Source organism: Lissotriton vulgaris, chromosome 2_1, assembly GCF_964263255.1.
Source record: "Lissotriton vulgaris chromosome 2_1, aLisVul1.2, whole genome shotgun sequence".
In the NCBI taxonomy this organism is placed as follows: Eukaryota; Metazoa; Chordata; class Amphibia; order Caudata; family Salamandridae; genus Lissotriton; species Lissotriton vulgaris.
In genome coordinates, this window is record NC_141687.1 from 431,788,268 (window position 1) to 431,808,853 (window position 20,586).

Genomic DNA, 20,586 nt, shown 5'->3' on the forward strand with positions numbered 1-20,586 from the left:
TTTGCCCTTGAATCCTATTATAGACAGACATTCTGCTTTAAAATGTTCTCCCCCTAGGTCACATAAATAATTGCTCAACATATGTTCTTCTCATCAGCTTGTTGACGCATGGAGATTGCATAACCCTACAGGTAGCGATTTCACGTTTTTCTCCTCTCCACATTTTTGTTTTTCTCGTATCGATTATCTGCTAGTTGATGCTGCTCTTTTAAAACATATCACATAGCCTTATAGCCTGCCGTAGAGGGCTATACCAGCTATTACAGGCCCTCTCCAGTGTTAAAGGCTCCGAGCCAAAGGCGATTGCCTTTAACAAGGGAGAGGGACTTTAATAGCGGTATAGCCCATCTACGAAGGGCTATAAGGCTATTAGGACATTCTGTCACTAGAGGACCGAATGTTCTAACAAAAAAACAAAACCTTTTGGAAGCGTGAGGGGATTGGAATCCCTTCAGGCTCCCTGAAGCCTTTGTTCACAGCCAGAGCTGTGAACAAAGAAACATTGAAATGTTGGAGCTCCAGGCTTATACCAGCCATTATAAGCCCAAAGCACTCCATTGTTTTCAATGGAGCTCCCAACATTCAAATGTTCTAATAAATGTTATGATTCATCCAATAGTCATTTCTGATCACAAGGCAGTTTAATTACCTTTCCTTAAACTTACAGATGCAAGGGGTCCTCATACTTGGCTTCTTAATACAGAGATTTTAGTTGATAAGGATGAAATTAAAGAGTTTAATGAGGAAATTGATAACTTTTTCAAAGATAATGAGTCCTCTGTGAATTCCCCAATAGTTCTATGGGATCCATTTAAATGTACTATTCGGGCCATATTATCAAAAAAAATTCAAAAAGGAATAGTGATATTCGGAAAATGCTTTAGTCTTTAGGAAATGAGATAAAACGTAAAGAGGTGCTATATAGACGTTCTAAGGATAAGTTTCTCCCGCAAGTTATCTGGAATCTGCAATACTCTTTCAACTCTATAGTCCCTAAAAGAGCTTACATTGGGGTACATGCTCAAAAATCTCTACAGTCGTTATTACGAAATAGAGATGGAAAGCTATTGGCTGCTACCTTAAAATATCAGAATACAAATATTAAAGCTTCCCAGATTTCATATATTAATGATAAAAATGGTTCTAGGAGATTTCACACTCAAGAAATACTTGAAGTTTTTCCTGATTTCTATGAAATGTTATACACGCCTAAAGAACAATGCAGCATATCTGTGTGTCAGAAAATTCTGAACTCGATTCCTACCAAAACTATATCGCATTCGGATATGATTGATTTGTGGAAACTGATTGAGACTGACGATCTTATTCAGGCTATTAAGGCTACTTGGTCGGGGAAAGCCCAGGGTCCTGAAGGGTTCCTGATTGCTTTTTATAAAACATTCTCCTCCTCAATAATTAAATATCTTAAAGAGGTTTTGGATCATTTTGTCCTTTCTGGCAAGGTATCTGGTTCGGCTGCTGAGGCTGCTATTGTCATGATTCCAAAAGAGGGCAAGGATCTTTCTACCTGAAAAATTTCCATCCAATCTCAATATTAAATATGGGTGCAAAAATCTTTGCCAAGATTTTGGCTAAGCGCTTAGAGGGACATAACCCTAGTCTCATTCATGAGTCCCAAACTGATTTAATTAAAGGGAGACTGGCTTGAGATAATATCTGAACCTTTTGTCATATGTTAGAGAAAGCAAAGATGTCTATATTACCATCGGCGGCGTCTGCCCTTGATGCCAGATAGGTTATGTGATTGAAGAACAAGCAGTTCTTCAATTACATAACCTCAGAGACTCTTTTATCAATATGGTAAAGTCTCTCTATGCGCAGCCAAAAGCTAACATCAGAGTTAATGGGGCTACGTTGTTTAAAAAAAAATCTTTGTCAGGGAACTAGACAAGGATGCCCTTTATCACCCTTTCTTTTGTTGCTGCGATTCATGTTATTTCTAATACCATTAGAGACTTTTAGTTGGTTTTGGGTTTTACTCTGAACAAAGAGAAGACGCAAATGCTCCCCTTCAATTCATTGTGTTTCCCTGCTCACATGGGCGACTCAGTAATCAAATGGCAATTGACTCGCATTCATTATTTAGGAATTTGGTTTTGTAAAGACCTCTCAGAGACTATTTACTATAATGAAACCTAAATCAGAGCTAAAGTTAAGGATTTTTGTCCTACTGGTCTTCTAAATATATCTCCTGGTGGGGAAGATTTCAGACTCTTAAGATGATGATAACCGCGAGTATTAATTAATGTCTTTCATGGTACCTATAAAGCTTTCTTCTTTTTTCCATGAGATTGACTCAATCACTTCAGAATTTTTGTGGAGTGATAAACGTGATAGAAGGGAGCCCTATGTTCTGAGCGGTTGTAATCTTCCTGATTGAAATCTGAATCAAATCACCTTTTTAGCTTCTCAAGGTGCTCTTTGGTTCCTGTCAGATTCTCAACATACTCCCCCGTGGATTTTTATTGCACGAGAATTATGTACTCTTCTCTCTACATCTTCTTTTATCACTGCTTCTAAATTTGTACTTGTTCATTCCCACTGGTATTATTCTGGATAGGGTTAGTGCACTAAAATATATGGATAAAAATGTCTCTAAACCAATTCATCAATCTAGGTGGTCCTCCTTATGGAACAATCCTAAATTTATTTTTGATATTGAGCCTGATTCGATTTCTTCATTGCCTACTACAGTTATTAGGTTGGCAAAAGATGTTTAAGACTCTAATCATAACCCTCTTTACTTCTCGGCTTTGGCTAGAGACTATAACCTTAGTAATATGGATTTTTATTCCTTTCTGAAATTGAAGGTTGCCCTTTCTAAGATTCCCCTTTCTTCGGAGTCGGTTACTGTTTTGTTTCTTTCTATGTGGTCTCGTTCAGGTCATATCGCTTCTAGAATATATACGTTTTTATCTGCTCCTTCTCCTTCACAGCCTATAGTCACACAGGATAAATGGTCTCATCACTTTGACAATGATATTCTTAATCATATCTCACACCAGACTTGGCAAATGATTGGAAAGTCATCTTTGCGTAATATGATTGTTCCTTCTCTTATTCAATCTTCATTTTTTGCACTAAATCTCCTCCATTTGACCCCTGCTCACTTGCATAAATTAAATCTTAGAGATAGTGATCTTTGCTGGAATTGTAATTTGGTTCCTGGCACTCATCAACAAATGTTTTTTGAGTGTACTTTATTGCAATCCTTTTGGGGATTAATACAGAACACCTATCACTAATCTTTAACATTTTGTTTAAGCTTTCTTTACTTATGGGCTACATCTATTCCTTTACCCCTTGATAATATGGATTTGCAGTAATTGGATCTACTTATATCCATTGCTGTTAAAGGTATACTATATGAGTGGAAATTTTTTCATCTTTTATCGTATCATACTTGGTGGGCTTGGGTATCATACCTTCGTGGGGCTCATACTTTTGTTGAAGTGAAGTATTATACTCCGTCCATTTCTAGTAACATCTGGAGGTCATTGGTTAAATATTTGAGCCTATCTTCTCAGGGATTGGTTGCTCAGTATCCTTTTGACTCTACTTTTTAGGATGTGTACTGTATTGAAGCAGTTGCCCCCTCCTTTTTCCACTGTTCCTCTCTCCTCTCCCTTTCCTCTTTTTCTTCTTCTCTTTCCTCTTTTCCGTCTTTTCTTTTTTCTCTCTGCTTTCTTTTATTATGTGTTTTTACTTATCAAGCAATACGACTACTGAATGATCTTGACATGGTTATGCTGTTGTCTTTATTTATTCCTGATACCAGGATATGTAATATCATTTAAATCAATTTATAACTTATATATAGGTCATCTTTTAGTTATATATTGGATTTCCTTTGCTTAAATAAAAATATGTTTATACTCCTTTTTAGCACAGCTCATTAATTCTTGATAGGATTTTCTGTCTGTATTTCTATAACTCTTCAATCGTAATTTATCGTATATTTCATAATGCTATGTTGTATTGCATTGTATAATAATAAATGTATTACTTCTTTTAAATAACAATAAAGATATTTGAACTGAAAAAAATAAAGTTTGTGCCAGACAAAAGGTTTGTTTTGCTGGGTCAGGATGGCACTTTTAAAACTAAACCACAGTCTGCAGTGATATGCCAAGAACATGTTTGACAGTGCTACTTTAATGGGTGACAAAATGACTTCTACAGCCCACTTGTATCATATAGGTTATAGGCCCTAGCTACATGTAGTACCATCTACTGTGTACTTATACTTAAATTAAATGGATTAATCAAGTGAATCCCAATTTTAACATGTTTGGAAAGGAGAGCAAAAACATGTTATAATTGATTAGCAGACGTAAAGTGTACTTCAGCCATAAAAACGGGTTCAGCAAAGTAAGTTAAATACTGAAAGTGCCAGGTCAAACACGGATCTGAAAGGAAGAAGAGATAGAAATGGTTCACCATGTTTAATACCCTTAGCAAGGCATGATACATTCACATGGTATCCATTCTAAACAGAAAAGTTGATTCTTGGATCTGATCTATTTTTCAAGCATGTTTTTGATTCATTAGATGGGCTCTACCACTTATCGAATAGAAAACGTCTGTATTGAAAAATCTTCTCTACTTTCTCAAAGCAGGTGATGTTTCACTAACCCTATTTTGAACGCACAGACATCAATACCTTCTTAAGAGTGTACACAGCACTTCCGCCACTTTTTAGAGGAATGTCCCACTTTCACCGAACTCTAAATGCAGCCGACGATTCTGATAAACGTACTCTCAAATTTCGTTTTACTTACGTTTTGTAGTGATTGCTGTAGTATATACTGCCATTCGAAGAAGATTTTCAAGAAGATTAGAATAAGAAATGTCTAACAAAAAGACGCCTCACCCTTTCCCATGTCAACATTGAATTAAATACACTGTATTCTAGTAAGGCTTTCGGAACATATATTTTAGTAGCCACATCACAAACTGCCCAGTCAGAATGAGCATTCTAATCTACTATGCAAACACATGTTGCTGCTTCGTAATTAAGGAAAAGTGCAACCAGACTTTGCGTCCAATCTCGTTCCATCTGTCACTGTAGTACAGTGGAGAACATTTCATTTTCCCTTCTAAATTAAGTTAACATAAAAATAATTATAGTATATTTTTGAATCCCATTAATGTCTGATCCCTTTTAAGTGTAAACTTCAGCTTCAGATGAATCGAGAGAACGATGGATCAGAAACAATAGTTAAACGTTCTGGTGCTCAAGTTGTTATTTTGTCTTCCCCATGTTAGCTTCTTTGTACCTCAATGTCCACACACAGTCCACATACCAAGCACTTATGCACTTGGTCACATTGACACTAGAAGTGCAAGCTCAAGATGTTCTGTTTTTCTGTAGACGTAACAAAATGTATTACCCGTTTCATTCTTTATTGTGATTGGCAATGTCCCTTTTTGTAAGCCACTGATTTTGACAAGGGGAGTGAGAATTTGCGGACAAAGGCCATTGCATTGATAGTAAAGAATTGTTGCACAGTGCAAGCATGCTTACTACCTTTAAACCTCAGAGGAGAAAATATGTTGTGACTTCAAACTCGTGCACTATAGGAGCGTGTTCAGATATTTTAAGTATACTGTTCCATAGTATATGTCTATGTTCATTTTGTCCTCGGTGAGTGGGCTTGCGAGTGTGCACACTGACACACTCTCTCTCTCTCTCAAATATGGAACAATGAACCCCACCTTGGAAATATATACCAAGTTCTGAGCTTCCATGCCTCTATTCATCACTCCATCTACCCACCTCAGGATCCATCCATCCCCTCTCCAACCTACTGCCCATCTCTCCACCCTATATTCCTTCCTTCTTTGACTGCAAGAGATTGGTTTTATAGATTCTTGGAGAGCAGAGTCTAGAAATCAAGTTGAAGACTCCAGATATAAGAACTTAAATGTTTAACGTTACACTGAATTACCTAACGACTCTGTCACCTCATTCCCCCCACCCCACGCTGAAGCTGCTTAAGTGGGGATAAATGATGCCCCCGTGTGCAAATTCTCTAACCACTGTCTGATAGAAGATTACATCTAAATATATATTTTCAAATATCATAAATACCAACACTTATTGAAACACATAAAAAGAGACCACTTTTTTATTAAAATATTTTATTTAACCTTTCATAATGAAATTACAACAGAGGTTTTTAGCAGTTTAGATATAATCTACTTTTCTGAAGGAACCAACCCTGGGGCTCATGGCTCCCCAATCGCTGTATCTCCTGTACTCCCCAGGTCTCAGGTAGTATTGACGTCCTCTGTAATTGGGCTCATCATAGAAAATCCAGTGCCCGTCTTGCACATTGCAGGAGTGGATGTCATTGAAGTTGAACCGGTCGTAAACATTTGGACAGTCATCTGTGAAGTCCATCATCTGACCCCCAAAGTTGTCTCTCTCGTAAAGCCTGATCTTGAATAAACCCTGATACTGTGTAAAAAAATAGAACAAGAAAATACTTTTTACATATAGCTCTGGACTTTGGAAGATATAATTGACAACAGTGTTGTCAACTCGCTATGCAGACTTAATGAAATATAACGCAGACTTCTAGCATACACATTGTTTTCAGAAATTATGTCATTTGCGATGTCATGAATGTTGCCATTTATGCTATAAATTAACGTTGCATAAGTGATATAATATGAAAGGATATGAGCTATGCATGGTAGAAGGGTGAGTTCTAGTTCATTTAGTCTGTGCAGCAAGTTCAAACTCTCTCTATGGAGGTGTGCGAGTCATACTACATTTTGGGTGAGGCGCAAATTATAACTTTAAGTTATAACTATAACTTTCAAATTTCTAAAGTTTGTTTAGTTTTAATTGTTTTTATACAAATAAGTAATTACGTTTTCCTAACTATAACTTCTCATCAACCTTTGCTTTTTATTGAATTGATAAAAAAAAAAAAATGTCAACTTATAATGTTTATTTTGGTATGAATTATTTCATATACCCTTGTTTTACAGTTTTAAATAGAACCTCAATACTTTCAGTAATATTTATAGTTCACTTAAATGGCCAAAGGTGTTCGCTAACCATGGAATTTAAAGAAAGAGGTATAATCTTTCCTATCTGACACTTGCCCCATATGCAAATCTCCCGAATTAGGGCATTCCTATAACTACTTGTGACACCTGAGTTTGGCTATCTGAGAACACTGTGGAACACTGAGTATGTTATGAGGGATGTCATAGGTGGGCTGAGGGAAGAATGTTAAGTCTTTGACATTTTAAGTCAGTTACCTTCAACTTTGTGATGTGATGGATGGGATCTTCTCTGTGGAATAAACTTCAAGTTATCAAACTATCGTACTGTATCCTGGTGGAGGTCTTTAGTCGGATACCACATTACTATACATCAACAACTATTTGTTCAATTAAGAAATCTTTTGAAGCTGTTCATTCAAGGTCGACTATTTCTTTAGCTTACTAGCAGGAGGCGCAATCCATGGTATTCATGAAATGCCCCAAATCTAAATCTTTCCTCATTCATTCGATTAAATCCTGCATTCCACCTGTGATCAAGAAAGCTAGATCCGATTATAGATATACACTTAACAAAAGTTAAAGGGAATGGGATGATGTTGTCTGGATGGACCACTTGAATGCTTAGAGGGCTTAATATGTGATATCCTTCTGGCATATAATTTCACTTGGTAGCAGACAGGGTAGCCGTCCCTTGATTATTCGATAAAACCTACTGTATGGGTTTCTTAAGAGTCTCTGTTCCTCTGTACCTGTATTGGATGCATCCCTTGCAACAGATTCCAATCCCTCTTATGTACCTTGTACCTCTACTCCCAAAACAACCCATTTTATTCATGGCTGATACTATGGTTCCGTTTGCCCCTTCGCTGCGGGGGTTAATCCTCCGCTGTGCTGGGTGGGAGGGGCGCGCACAGTGCCCCCATGCTCATGACGAGCTCAGCTCGTCATAAGCTATGGCGCTCCTGTGCTCATCACGAGCTCAGCTCGTCACACTGTATTGCCTCCCGTGGAACGCTCAGCACAGCGGGGGAATTCTCCCCGCACCTGAGCATTCCACTGGCCATGACAAGCTGAGCTCGTCATGAGCACCGGAGCGCCGTGGCTCATGATGAGCTCAGCTCGTCATGAGCATCCAAGAGGTTAGACAGAGTAAAACCAGGAAAGCACTGGGACCTGATAACATTTCGGGGGATCTCTTTCACCATGATCCGCCCTTATGGCCCCCCTACATAAATGTATTATCAAATGCTATAATTAATGGAACGGAGATCCCCAAATTTTGCACATGGCTCCATTGTGCCTACATACAAAAAAAGGAGACAAGGCACTGCCAGGGAACTATAGACTGATAAGTTTAGTTGTTAATCTCCAGCAGATCTTTGCCAAACAGTTTTTGAATAAACTTGAACAGTGGATATCAGATAAAAACACCTTATCCCCTATTCAGACAGACTTTGGAGCTAAAGTAGGTGCATTATACCAATTGTTTAGTTTTGTACTCATATACTGGAAATGTGTCACCGGTCTTAAGGATCATGTTTATATTGCATTTGTCGACCTTCGGTCAGCTTTTGATCTGGACCCAGGACATATACATCGGACAACTCATTTCATTTAATTTCACAAACTTTATTTGGCCACCAGAATAGCCATAAAAGTACAAACACAAAATAAAATATCTTATTAAAAAATGATCAGTACAAATTAGTTTAATCATAAGATCAGGTTGCAAATAACAGCTTCAAAGTAAAAGATATCCAACATAAAAATGCTATAAACCATTATAAAAGAGCCTAATTAGTTAGAATACATTATGCTCCTCGACCGAACCGCAGCATGCAAGAATGAACTAACACAAAAACAGGTTTCAACATCTGGTAGCTCCATTAAACTTTGATATGCACTGTCTATGATTTCTGGGTTTTAATAGGAAAACCAGTTATTGCTTAGTAAATCTGATATAGTAACCACAAAAAAAGAAAATGTAGCATAGATTTACTAGAGTGATCATTACATTTGTAAGGGTACAACTTTAACGTATGCTGAAAACCTAAAGGGAAGGATAGCAACAATTTTACGGTGTTGTCTCTAAAATGAAAAAATTCTACCAATCTTCCAGATGTAGCTAGTGAAGTGCTTCTCTTGGCACAATTGTATATAACTTGTCACATGCTAAGAAGTTACTGATTATGTCCCTTGTGAGGTCAGTTGCCTTTGTTTTCCATATGTACAACCAAAGCAGGGCCGGGCAGTAATTGAGTCTATCAGTCATACGTACTATGACCAGCTCATTATGACAAATAAAATGTGGGGTCGTGGAAGGAAAAAACAATATCTTTCTACAAAATGTTTTTCCTCGGTTTGAATAGCTGTGCAATTACCTATTACTCCAAATTCACAGCGGCAAGTATACATTTTAATTAATGGGGCCAAAGGCCTGCCTCTCGGTGGAGAAGGAAAAGTGAGTAATCATCCAATAGTTTGCAATAACATTGGAAAAATTCTTAGGTCAATGGGTCTGCATTCCCCTCTACTATCAGGTATTATTAGGTTGCATGAGGTCTAACTATGCTCAAGTGCATTGGGCAAACAAGGTGAACTTGCTGGGCACATTTCTGCATTAAGAAGTGTGAGACAAGGTTCTTGCCCCACTCTTTTCTCCCTCTTTACTAACAATGTTTTTAAAGACCTAATAGGCTGTATTCAGACCCCCTCCCAAATTAAATGATTCCCTCATACCTGCATTATGATTTGCAGATTCTATTTTTCTCATTTCTAGAACGCTCATGGGGTTACAAAACCTTCTAGCTAAGTTTAAAGACTATTGTGATTACAAGCGCCGGGAAATCAACACCTCAAAAACTAAATAAATGGCCTTGAATACTTAAAGGTCTTTTACAAGTAACGTCTGCATAGGTACTAGACATGTAAATAGGTGTAGAGCTTTGAATGTCTGGGAACAAAGATTGACAGTAGATTATCTTGGGTGTATCAAATGGAGAAAAGTAGATCTATGTTTCAGCGTGGGAGTGGTGCATTCGTATGGCTCCAACACGCATCAATCAATAGAACAGTACCACAGCATAGGAGATTTATATAAAGTCAAGAATCAGACAGTACACCTTTGCAAGTTGAGATTCGTAAATACATCAATGCGGATAGCACCAGGAAATGTGTTTATTAGATCTCTCCCTAATCATCGTCAAGTTACTCTTTTGATACTATTGTTTTTTTTGCATAAGGCTACTAAGAATTGAGCACTCGGCTATTAAGACCCCTTTTATATTGTGTACATGTTAGAACCATGGCCAAATTATCCCCATACAAGGCACATGTTTCTTGCATGTTTAGTACTATACCTTGGTTCCGCGGTGTAAAATCTTGGTTAACCATATTAGGATTAGGCCTGGGCAGGGTTTGCAGAGTACCCCGAGAGGCAGAGTGCGTTATCTCATGCTGTTGGCACTGATTGTTAGCGTCAGGTGTTTGCCCCGTGCTGTAAAATCAGTACAAACGGCATCACGCCAATTGCAAGAGGGTGCTGCTTCTTTCTGCTACTTGAGTAGAAGTTCTACTTGAGCAACAGCTTCCTCACCACAAATGGAAGGTTTCTCAATGCGATCTGTAGCGACCATCCTGCATTGAGAAATGTAGCTGAGAAGTGGTCTAGTGTTGAACTTGCCTTTGGCGAGCGTGAGCGAGGAATAAACTCTGCTATGTGGAATGGAGTTTTTCGGAAGTCAGCAGAGCACTAAGTACGAAAAACTCTGCAAACTCAGCGAACGGAGTAGAGTTTACCACCATGGCTTATTAAGGATTAGGAAGTTGGTGGACTAATTGCTCACGCCTAACACCTTTTAGCTAAGGCTATTGTTAAAAAAAGCAGTTTTGTTTGCAGAAAAACTTGATTGATCAATTGATTGATTGAATTTCTCTTACCTGTACGCAGTTTGCTAAAGTCACTAATGTCTTTCTAGATATGCCAAAATCGTACTAATGTATATTTGAATACAAAACACAGAACACACACAAACAATACGGCTGACTTTTAACTTTTTAAGGACAGTAATCATCCAAGAATATTGTGTTTTGTCATCACCATGTACTGTGGCATACCTCTAAATGACTGTGGTGTATAGCGGCCCAATATATCACTTAGTTTGTGTCCCTTATTATAGCAAAACTACAGAACCAATTTTCATGATCTATCAAAAAGGATCCTTTCCATGTCATAGTCTATATTACTGACACATTCAATGAAAATCCTGTCAGCCATTCTGCTGCTACATCTGTGTAAATAGTCAATGGGAAATTCATTGATGGAAAACTGTGTTATGCCCCACTCCATTTTTCTTTGCACCCCCTTAACTAATCGGCACAAAACATTACATCCTCAGCTAATGTAGAAAAAATAAATAAGTCTGCAAAGTTTTATGGAGATTCTTCACCATTTGCAAAGTTATTACCCGTCAAAAATGCAAGCAATTTGGAATCCTAACTATAACTATATAACTACAGAGTGGCTTCTGGCACTCTGAAACACACATATATATATATATATTTATGTAAAGCATGTTTACTGGACCAAGAGCTAGCTTTCCGCAAAATTTGGTGTAATTCCGTCCAGCAGTTTGGGCTGTTTTCTTGTTCACAAACCCAATGGGAATTAATGAGGGGAAATGTGAGACAATATGTGAGGTCATAAGCAGTGCATTGTAGGGGTGCAAGTTATAGTAAGCTCAGGTAATTCTAAGCATCGAATTTCAATGGTCTTGTATGAGTGAAATGTGAGCCTAACTATAACTTCTCTATAATATTTATTTTTTTCAGTGAATATCTGTATCTGTATATATAGATCATATATACATATGTATGTATATAAAACATATATACGAATATATAAACACAAATATAATTTGTATATTCATTTTTGTACTTTATTACACTTTCCATACATTTGAAAAAAGTAAAAAAATACAGCCGCTTCTAATCATCTGCAACTGCACGGACACGGTGGACATAGATTTTAGTTTGGTAGGCTGCACACAAAACAAGACCACTGTTATTTTGGTTCAAATCTATGCATATTCTATTTCACATTTTACAATGATCTCCAAAGTTCAGCAGAAAAATCCAAGAATTTCATTTGAAATGTGATGCAGTAAGTAGCTAATGATTATCGGACACAAGTTTCCTGCCAGAATTGGGGAGAAGCACATTTCTCATTATTCTGGTATGGTATTTTAGACAGGGTCATTGTGTGCACTGTGTGAATGACATGATGTCAAATACTCTTTACGAAAGAGCATACAACTGCTTGAAACAACTGCGTGCGGCAGGTTCAACCCCAAATGCATTGTTTGTGTGCACAATTTTATTACGTGAATTGCCCCTTTGTAAGAAGCCCTTGACACATTCTCTCAATGTGCACTGGCATGTTTGCAGCCAGGTTATTCTTTGCTGAAATTCTAATTTTATTGCATACACAGGTTAGGTGCGGTTTTTAACACCCGCTGAAGACATTTGGGCATGGAAGAGCTATGAGGCCACATTAAAACCAAATACAGGAACCAGTGCAAAAATGTTTTCACTCTGAATTTTGTGATGGGGTACCTAAGAAAGTAGTATTCTGTCTTTCAAAAAAAAATGTAGACGATAACAACTTAAAATGTCTGCTCAAAATAGAATCTCCTAATGGCATTTGTGCAAATATTAATGCATAAGAAAATAATTACTTGGTATTGATGGCAAACACAATCGTAACATTGTAAATCATATAATGTCATAAAATCTAAGCTTACTTGTGGAATCATCCGAGTAGACCTGATGGAGTCATTGTAGCCATTCCACCGCTGGTAATCGGGGTACTCGCCCTTTCTTAAGTGGTATTGATGCCCCTTGTAGTTGGGGTGCTCATAGAGCATCCAGCACCCGTTTTGTACTCTGATGGAGTTACAGCGGCTGAAGTAGGAGTGCAGGTCAGAACAGTCAGAGCTGCACTCATAGCAGCGTCCACCAAAGTTACGGTCCTCGAAGAAGATGATCTGCAGGAGAAATTGATAGTAGGATTTGGAGCATTAGTTGCATCACAGATTGCTCGCTTCATCAGGCAAGAGAGATATTCAGAAAATTGGAAGGTTATTTGCTGGTTCTGATCCAAGTTTTCCCTATGAAGTTAAGTTCATATTGCACATGTCTGCCTTACTGGTTTTGATATTATATATTACTTAGAGCTCCATACATTAAAGGGTGATAGACCCGTTTATACATTGCAACTACTTCAAAGTGACCGAGCACCGCCACAATCCTCAAGAGTGTCTGCAGAATGCTTACACAGGGATCAGAGTTCTGAGTGGTATGATAATTAAAACAAGACTCCTGTTTTCCACTGACAAATTTCAGGAGGTCCAAGCTGACGAAAGAAACCTGGTGAGAAGGCTGAGACAAAAGGCAAAACAGCAGTTGGTTGGTGCTTTAAATACTGATTCTGTAAGTGAAATTCCATACTCTGCCTGGGCCCAAGCCGTAAAGCGTCAAGTCCAGACCATCTCGTTCGAGCTTGACCTTTTATCACTATGGCACAATCCATTAACTCTGGTCCTGGATAAGTCCTATATTCCTGGCAAACCCCAACAATACCTGCAAGACTCACTAACAACCCATGCGAGAAAGAAAATCCTGTATCTGCGCCTCTTGGCCCTCATGATCGCGGACTTTAATCCAAAATGAGCACGAATGGACGGTGCCATCGCCTGCCGATTATGCAACTACCGCAGAGAGTCTTGGCTACACCTGCTGTGTTGCTGCACAAAATTGGTCAGCGACCGTCATCGTTTGCTGCGCCCGGCCTTACGAAATATAAGCCATAGAACATGAACCTCGGACTGGTGCTTCTCAGAAACTACAACCAGTCTTTTGGCGAGGGTCGGCAAGTTCACCTATCAAGTTAAAATGGCACTCGACCTCCATCAAAAGGCCAAAGATCCTAGGGGTCTCGACACTGCGCAAGGGGCGCCATCCGGTGTCCTAATGATGTCAGCGTACAGTTTACCTAGGGAGTTCTCGCATAGTAACTGAACTATTGGACCGAGAAATTAATTCAGGGTTTGACAAGGGTCCAATGAAGAACTAATCCACTGTGCAGTGCAGTGAGATCGTTCTTCCCGAATTTCCACACTTTCCCTAGACTCTAGAAGGAGCGAAGTTAAGGAACAACAAAACCCTTTCTTCTTTTAACAGAACTTCCATTGGACAAAAAGTATTTTATCTTAAAGTTGTATATATGGTTTTTACTGGGTAATGGGTGCGCCGGGGGGGGGGGGGAGTGGGGGATTGATGTTCCTTGTGTTTTATACTGTAAAGATTTTAAGTAATCGCACAGTTTAATAAATTTGATGATGATTGGCATAGCCAATGGGTCTCGCCTTTGGAACCTTGTGGGTGTTTAGCCATGCAATACTGATTCTGTAAGTGAATTGGAATTTGGATTAGGAGGTATTGCACCCAGTAAATACCTCAACTAGGGGTATAGGATATATGGGAATGTGGTAAATCTTTTAGCCCTATACAGCCGGTTTGTATTCATGGACAGAGCATATTTTCCTGAGCAGCCTTGCTGGTGTTACAATGCCCTCTGAAGCAATAACAAGTAACTGCGATGATTCTGCTGTAAATTTCCGTAAACCATATAAGTTGTTTGGTCATTTGTTTTACCATTAGAGAAGCTAACATGGACAAGGAGTAAAAGAAAGCACTAGACCCATCTATACACCTCGCCAAACCAATAGAACAAAACTTCTGTTACCCAATGTGGCCTGGAATTCAATAGACTATAAAGATTCTCCAGCAGTCACACTGCTCCAAATCCTAGCCTGAGTCACCATCTGACAACTTTGCTTAACATAAGCATGAGTCCACAGTGAAACCTCAAACTTCCTCAGTAGCAAATTTGAATGTTATATCCCTGTGAAAGTTTACATTATGCCCAGAAAGATGAGCTTCCAAGTAGTTAAACACCACAGTTTTGCACGTGCGTTTGTGAGCAGCTGCACTAAAAGTGACTACCTCCCTTTTGGAAAGAAGCCAACGACAAACCTTTTTAATGAATATCAGGATTTCTCCACTATTACAAGCCAGGAAGCACCGTAAGAGACTACCTTGTGCCCTCATATATACATTTGCGCCTTTGTTCTTTCATCCGTTCGTTATTTTTTTACATTTGTTTGTGTGTTCATTTATTCATTTACTTTCACTTTTGTATTTATTGATTCAGAGTGTTTTTAGGACGAGTCTGGGCAGCAAATGCACTGTTCTGCGAGGCATGCTTTTATACGAGTATGGACTTGAAGCTCCGTCCACTCTCTGCCCATATTTTTTATTGGCTTTTGTAATTGGCCTTTGTAAAGGCTGGCTTCTGATTTGTTAATAGGCTTGTTAGTCCCTCCTTAGTACTGTCTTGTCTTAATTTGTAACACAGTATGTCTTATTTAGTCTGTAAGCACTATTATCTTTAATTAATTTATCCTACTGCAGGCACTACATGCTTTCCTGAAACATTCAGCACGCCATGCAATCTTTTACTTCCCAAGCAGCCTAGGAGAATGGCGTCCTATGTCTTGCATTTAAAAAAGTTTGAGCTATTGGCATTGTAAATGGCAATGCCTTTTATTTATGTGTTAATTATCATAACAAAAGATAAATAAAAGGTATGGGGCCCGATGTAGGTCGGTCGGTAACGGCAGAAAATCGGTATTTTCGGCCGTTATCGATCGGTAAATAGGTGATTGGCATGTAGGGGGCTTTATTTTACCAAATCGGTAAAAGTACCGATTCGGTAATTTTACCGATTCAGTAAAATAAAAAATCGGTAAATTTACCAATTCTGAGCCACCCATATGTAGGTGGGACTCTTCAGAGTCCCAGGAGCCTTACCAAATCGCTATTTTACCATCAAATCCAATTTGATGGTAAAATACCGATTCCGGTGTGCATGCACATGTGTGCATCCACACCTATGCCATGTGACAGGCAGACCTGCCCTTAGGGCATGTATGCCTGCCACATGGCACCCGAGCCTGTTTTGGGGTGCCAGAGGGTGTCAAAGTGACACCCCCTGCACCCTTGTGAAATTCGGTATTTACCGATTTGGTAAATACCGAATCGGTAATGCCCATTCATTCCTATGGGCTCCAAAGCCCATAGGAATGAATGGGCTTTACCGATTCGGTATTAACCGAATCGGTAAATACCGAAATCATTCGATTCGGTATTCCAGCGCATCTGGAATACCTACATGTCGACCCCATAGATTTACCGATTTTTAATTACCGAATCGGTAAGATTCTGTAATTTAAAATCGGTAAATCTATTTTACCTACATCTAGCCCATGGTCATTTACAATGCAAATAGCTTCAACTCTCGAAAATGCTTGTTGTTTTTAGGTAGGGTGTCTTTTCGTTGTGGACATCCCGAAAATTAAAATCTAATGGCATTTTTATCCCTTTGCTAATATAAATGTGAAATAGTCAATATGTGAAACTGGTGGATCTAATCTAGCTATACACTATTTAGTTTATTGGACCATAATTCTTTTTTCTTTCTAACTATGTTTGTCCATTTACCCAATCTGAACATTATAAAAGAGTCTATTTACAGGTGTATGTGCAAACAGAAAAATAAGTCCCAAAAACTTTTACACCATTTTTCAAAATAAATATGCTGCTTTTTATGGCAGTCTTTAGGGAACATTCAGAACTCTACAACTGTGCGATTTTCTAATTGTGCATTAAAAATGTATCTCATAAAAAATATATCAATTTAAGTAAATCATTAAGTTTCATGCATATTCGAATTGCCCCAATGACCACTAACCTAATGGTGTTTTAGTAGCTTTTGATCAATTAAAATGAGCTACCGTAGTTACAATGTTACTCCAGGAGTGCTTCCATTTTTGTTTTACACATAAACTCCCTTTTTATGTTTTACTTTGTGTTAGCCACAATGTACATCAAGCTAAATAGAACTTGGGCCCTGTGCTTTATAATGGTCAGATAACTTATTGGTAATCTTCATTACTTCCTCTTCTTCCTTTGCTCACCCCATTCATCACCAATTGGGGTATGCCAACACAAAGTCTCTTCCAATCATTCCTTTATAGTCTCACCATAGCAAAAGAAAAACTCTAAGTTAAGTTCCCACCACCCAACAGTTGAGGGAACTTAGACAACTCTTGACAAGAGGAACAGGGATCCTACCGAAAAAAAGCACTGTGAAGCAGCCATCGAAGTGTTCATGATCTCTGAACTAAACCATAGCAGGAAATCTTGGAGTATGTAGTTCCACTTCGTGGCAGTGAAATGCTGCGATCGAGCAGCTACTTGGCCGAGGTTTCAGCTGAGGGAGCCATAATAATTTTCTCTACCTTACAACATCCTCGACTCCTCCCAATCCGGATTCAGAAAAAAACACTGTACGGAAACCGACCTCCAGACGACATCCGTACCTTACTGTACAAAGGAGAAACAGCAGCCCTCATCCTTCCCGAACCCTTCAGCGGATTTTGACATAGTCTCTCACCTCACCCTAATAAGCAGACTCTACGACGCAGGGTTCCAAGACAAGGCCCTCGACTGGATCCGCTCCTTCCTCTCCGGGAGAACGCAGTGGGTCAGACCCCCCCCCTTTCCTCTCAGACCCTAGACCTACCACCTACGTATTCCCCCAGGGGTCCTCCCTCAGCCCTATGCTCTTAAACATCTACATGGCTGCACTCGCCCGCATCGTCAGAACCTACGGACTGAACATTGTGTGAAATGCAGATGACACCCAACTCATCCTCTTCCTATCCAACGAACCCAACACTGCCAGATACAACTTTCGAGAAGGCATGGAAGCCGTCGTTAAATGGATAACAAACAGCTGCCCACAACTAAACACCAACAAAACGGAAGTACTCATCATGGGCCCAAACCCAGACATCTGGAACAACACCTGATGGCCCCCGCCCTCGGAAGCATGCCCACCCCCATGGACCAGGCACACAACCTGGGAATCATTCTGGACTCAGAGCTCAAAATTGACCGCCAGATCAACTCCGTCTCGTCCTCCTGCTTCCACACGTAAGACCTTCAAATGGATCCCCCTCGAACACAGAAAGACTGTCACTCACGCCCTGGTCACCAGCAGGCTCAACTAAGGCAATGCCCTCTATGCCGGAATAAACAAAAACCTCACATGCAAGCTACAGAACATTCAAAATGCTGCTGAAAGACTAGTCCTCAACCTGCCAAGTCACTTCCACATCTCCCAGCACCTAAGCACAGTCCACTGCCTCCTCATTGAAGCTAGAGTCACCTTCAAGATGCTAACCCACACTCACAAAGCCCTCCACGACACCGGACCAGCATACCTGAACAGCCGACTCAAATTCCTCACACCCCAAAGGACCTATGAACAGCCCAGCTTTCCTACGCCGTGGTCCCCCGCACCGAAAAGACCAGATTGGGGGCCGCTCCTTCTCCTTCCGCACGGCAAGAGCCTGGAACGACCTTCCGCTGCACCTTCGACAGACAACATCGCTCCCCATCTTTGCGAGAAACCTCGAAACCTGGCTCTTCGACAGACCCCCTTCATGATGGACTGGACCCTGTGAAACCACCCCCCCCCCCCCCAGCGCCTTGAGACCCTTACGGGTGAGTAGTTGCGCTTAACAAACACCTGATTTGATTATATGCTGGGGCGTGGCACTGACTAGTTACAACGGATATGTAAGATATGGAGTACGTCTGGGTGTGAGTGGTATGTCTGAGAAGTTGAAGGAGGATCCTTTGGTTTTCGATTATAGTGGGGACAGTGATGAGCTTGAGGTGGGTGGTTTGCATGAGGGGAACACAATGTCGCGACTGGGGGGTAACCTTTGGGGGAAGGGCTGTGGGGCACTTAACTGGAAGGAGTGAGGCAGTTGGTGCTTTTCAGATGTCAAGTCCCTTGAGAAGTACAACCAAGACCCAACACCGCTTAAAAGGGAGTTGCTCGGGTGGCAGCTGTACAGTGGGAGATCACAGACTACAACGATGTACGGGTGCATGGGGAACAGAAGGGATGTATGTGCAGTGGGGCACAGAGGAACTGTCTTCCTTTGCTTCAGTGGGGGTTGGGGTGATTCCTGAGGGGTTACAAAAGCGGTTCAGAGTTCATCAAGCGGGGAGATGGGTGTATGTGGATCATAGGTCCAAACGGGTGTAACCTTTATTGTGTGCTAAAGAAATACAATGGGAGGAGAGACCCAAATCAGAAGGAGCCAAGGAGGTGCAAGAGGAAGGTAGGGGTAGTTCTGAACAGTTAAATACTAAGTTGCCATATAGGGGGCTTGCGATGCCACTGGGGTCTCATTTATAGCAACAAACACACAACAAGGCATGACTCGTACAGGTAAGAGAGGTGCAGCAGCATGGGGGAAGTCGACTTCCGACCTGCACGGGCTGCGCCTGCACACAACAAGTTCTGGAAGCATGAGTCTATTAATGTTTTTAAACCACTGCATCATGACATTCAGCCTAAGGAAGGGTAAAAAGAGGAGGAGTGAGAGTTGAAATGCAGAACTAGGGTGCCTATCAACGTAAATAATTGGATGTCTGTGTTTCTTATTTACGTAAGCATATACTACGAGAAGCATAGGGAGAGGGTGTTTGCACTTTTCAAGTACATGGATATTATTCACAAAGCATAAATGCACTTTGTTGTTTTTTGCTTGGTTTTGGTACAATGAGGGGTTCAGAGCTAGACTAAGAATTAATACAGACAAGCTATGGGGTGACGTGGATGAGGAGTTGTATTGTATTGTATTGTATATATGGTTGTATATCGCCTCTGCCACCCTACGGGTATCCTGGTGCTTCAGATATCAAACACTTGGTCAGGTAGATGGTGAACAGAAGGATGGAGCGTGGATCAGAGTTTCAGAAATAGCCACGTTTTCAGGCTTTTCCTGAATTCGGTTAGTGAAGCACTCTGTCTGATCATTTGTGGCAGCTTGTTCCATAACTGTGCCCCTACCACGCTGAAACCCACCCCCCCTCATCCGAGAGCGTTTATATTTTGTGACTGTCAGGAAACCGGTACCGGAGGACCGGAGCTGTCTCTGAGGAAGGTACCAGGAGAATCTTTCCTGTAGTGGAATTGGGCCCATCTCATGTGAGGCTCTAAACACCTGGCAAAGTGACTTGAAAAGATCCCTTTCCCTTATTGGTAGCCAGTGAAGCTGTCTCAATGCGGAAGTGGAGGACGAGTCGCGTCGCAGACTCAGCACTAGTTTTGCCGCTGCAGACTGGACTCTTTGCAGCCCTTGAAAGATGTACTGGGGGGCTCCTAAGTTTCAGGGAGTTACAATAGTCCAGTCTGCTCAATACTGTGCTGATCACTACCAAAGACCACAAATCTTGTGGTAGGATGGGGAGAATTCAACGTAGCAGGCATAACAAGCCAAAGCAAACATTAGCTGTCTTAGTTGCCTGTGACTCCATCTGGAGGGTCTTGTCTATTAG

General features: G+C 40.3%; 1 protein-coding gene across 1 annotated transcript in view; it reads right to left on the reverse strand.

Moving 5' to 3' along the window:
* Positions 1–6,162: 6,162 nt before the first annotated feature.
* LOC147730528 (gamma-crystallin-1-like) overlaps positions 6,163–20,586 on the reverse strand; it is a 35,012-nt gene continuing 20,588 nt past the window's right edge. The window contains exons 2-3 of the mRNA XM_086958570.1: positions 12,846–13,088; positions 6,163–6,484 (exon numbers count right to left, since the gene is read on the reverse strand). Coding sequence (XP_086814696.1) covers positions 6,212–6,484; positions 12,846–13,088 — 516 coding nt within the window. The 3' untranslated portion in view covers positions 6,163–6,211. The remainder of the gene's footprint in view (positions 6,485–12,845; positions 13,089–20,586) is intronic.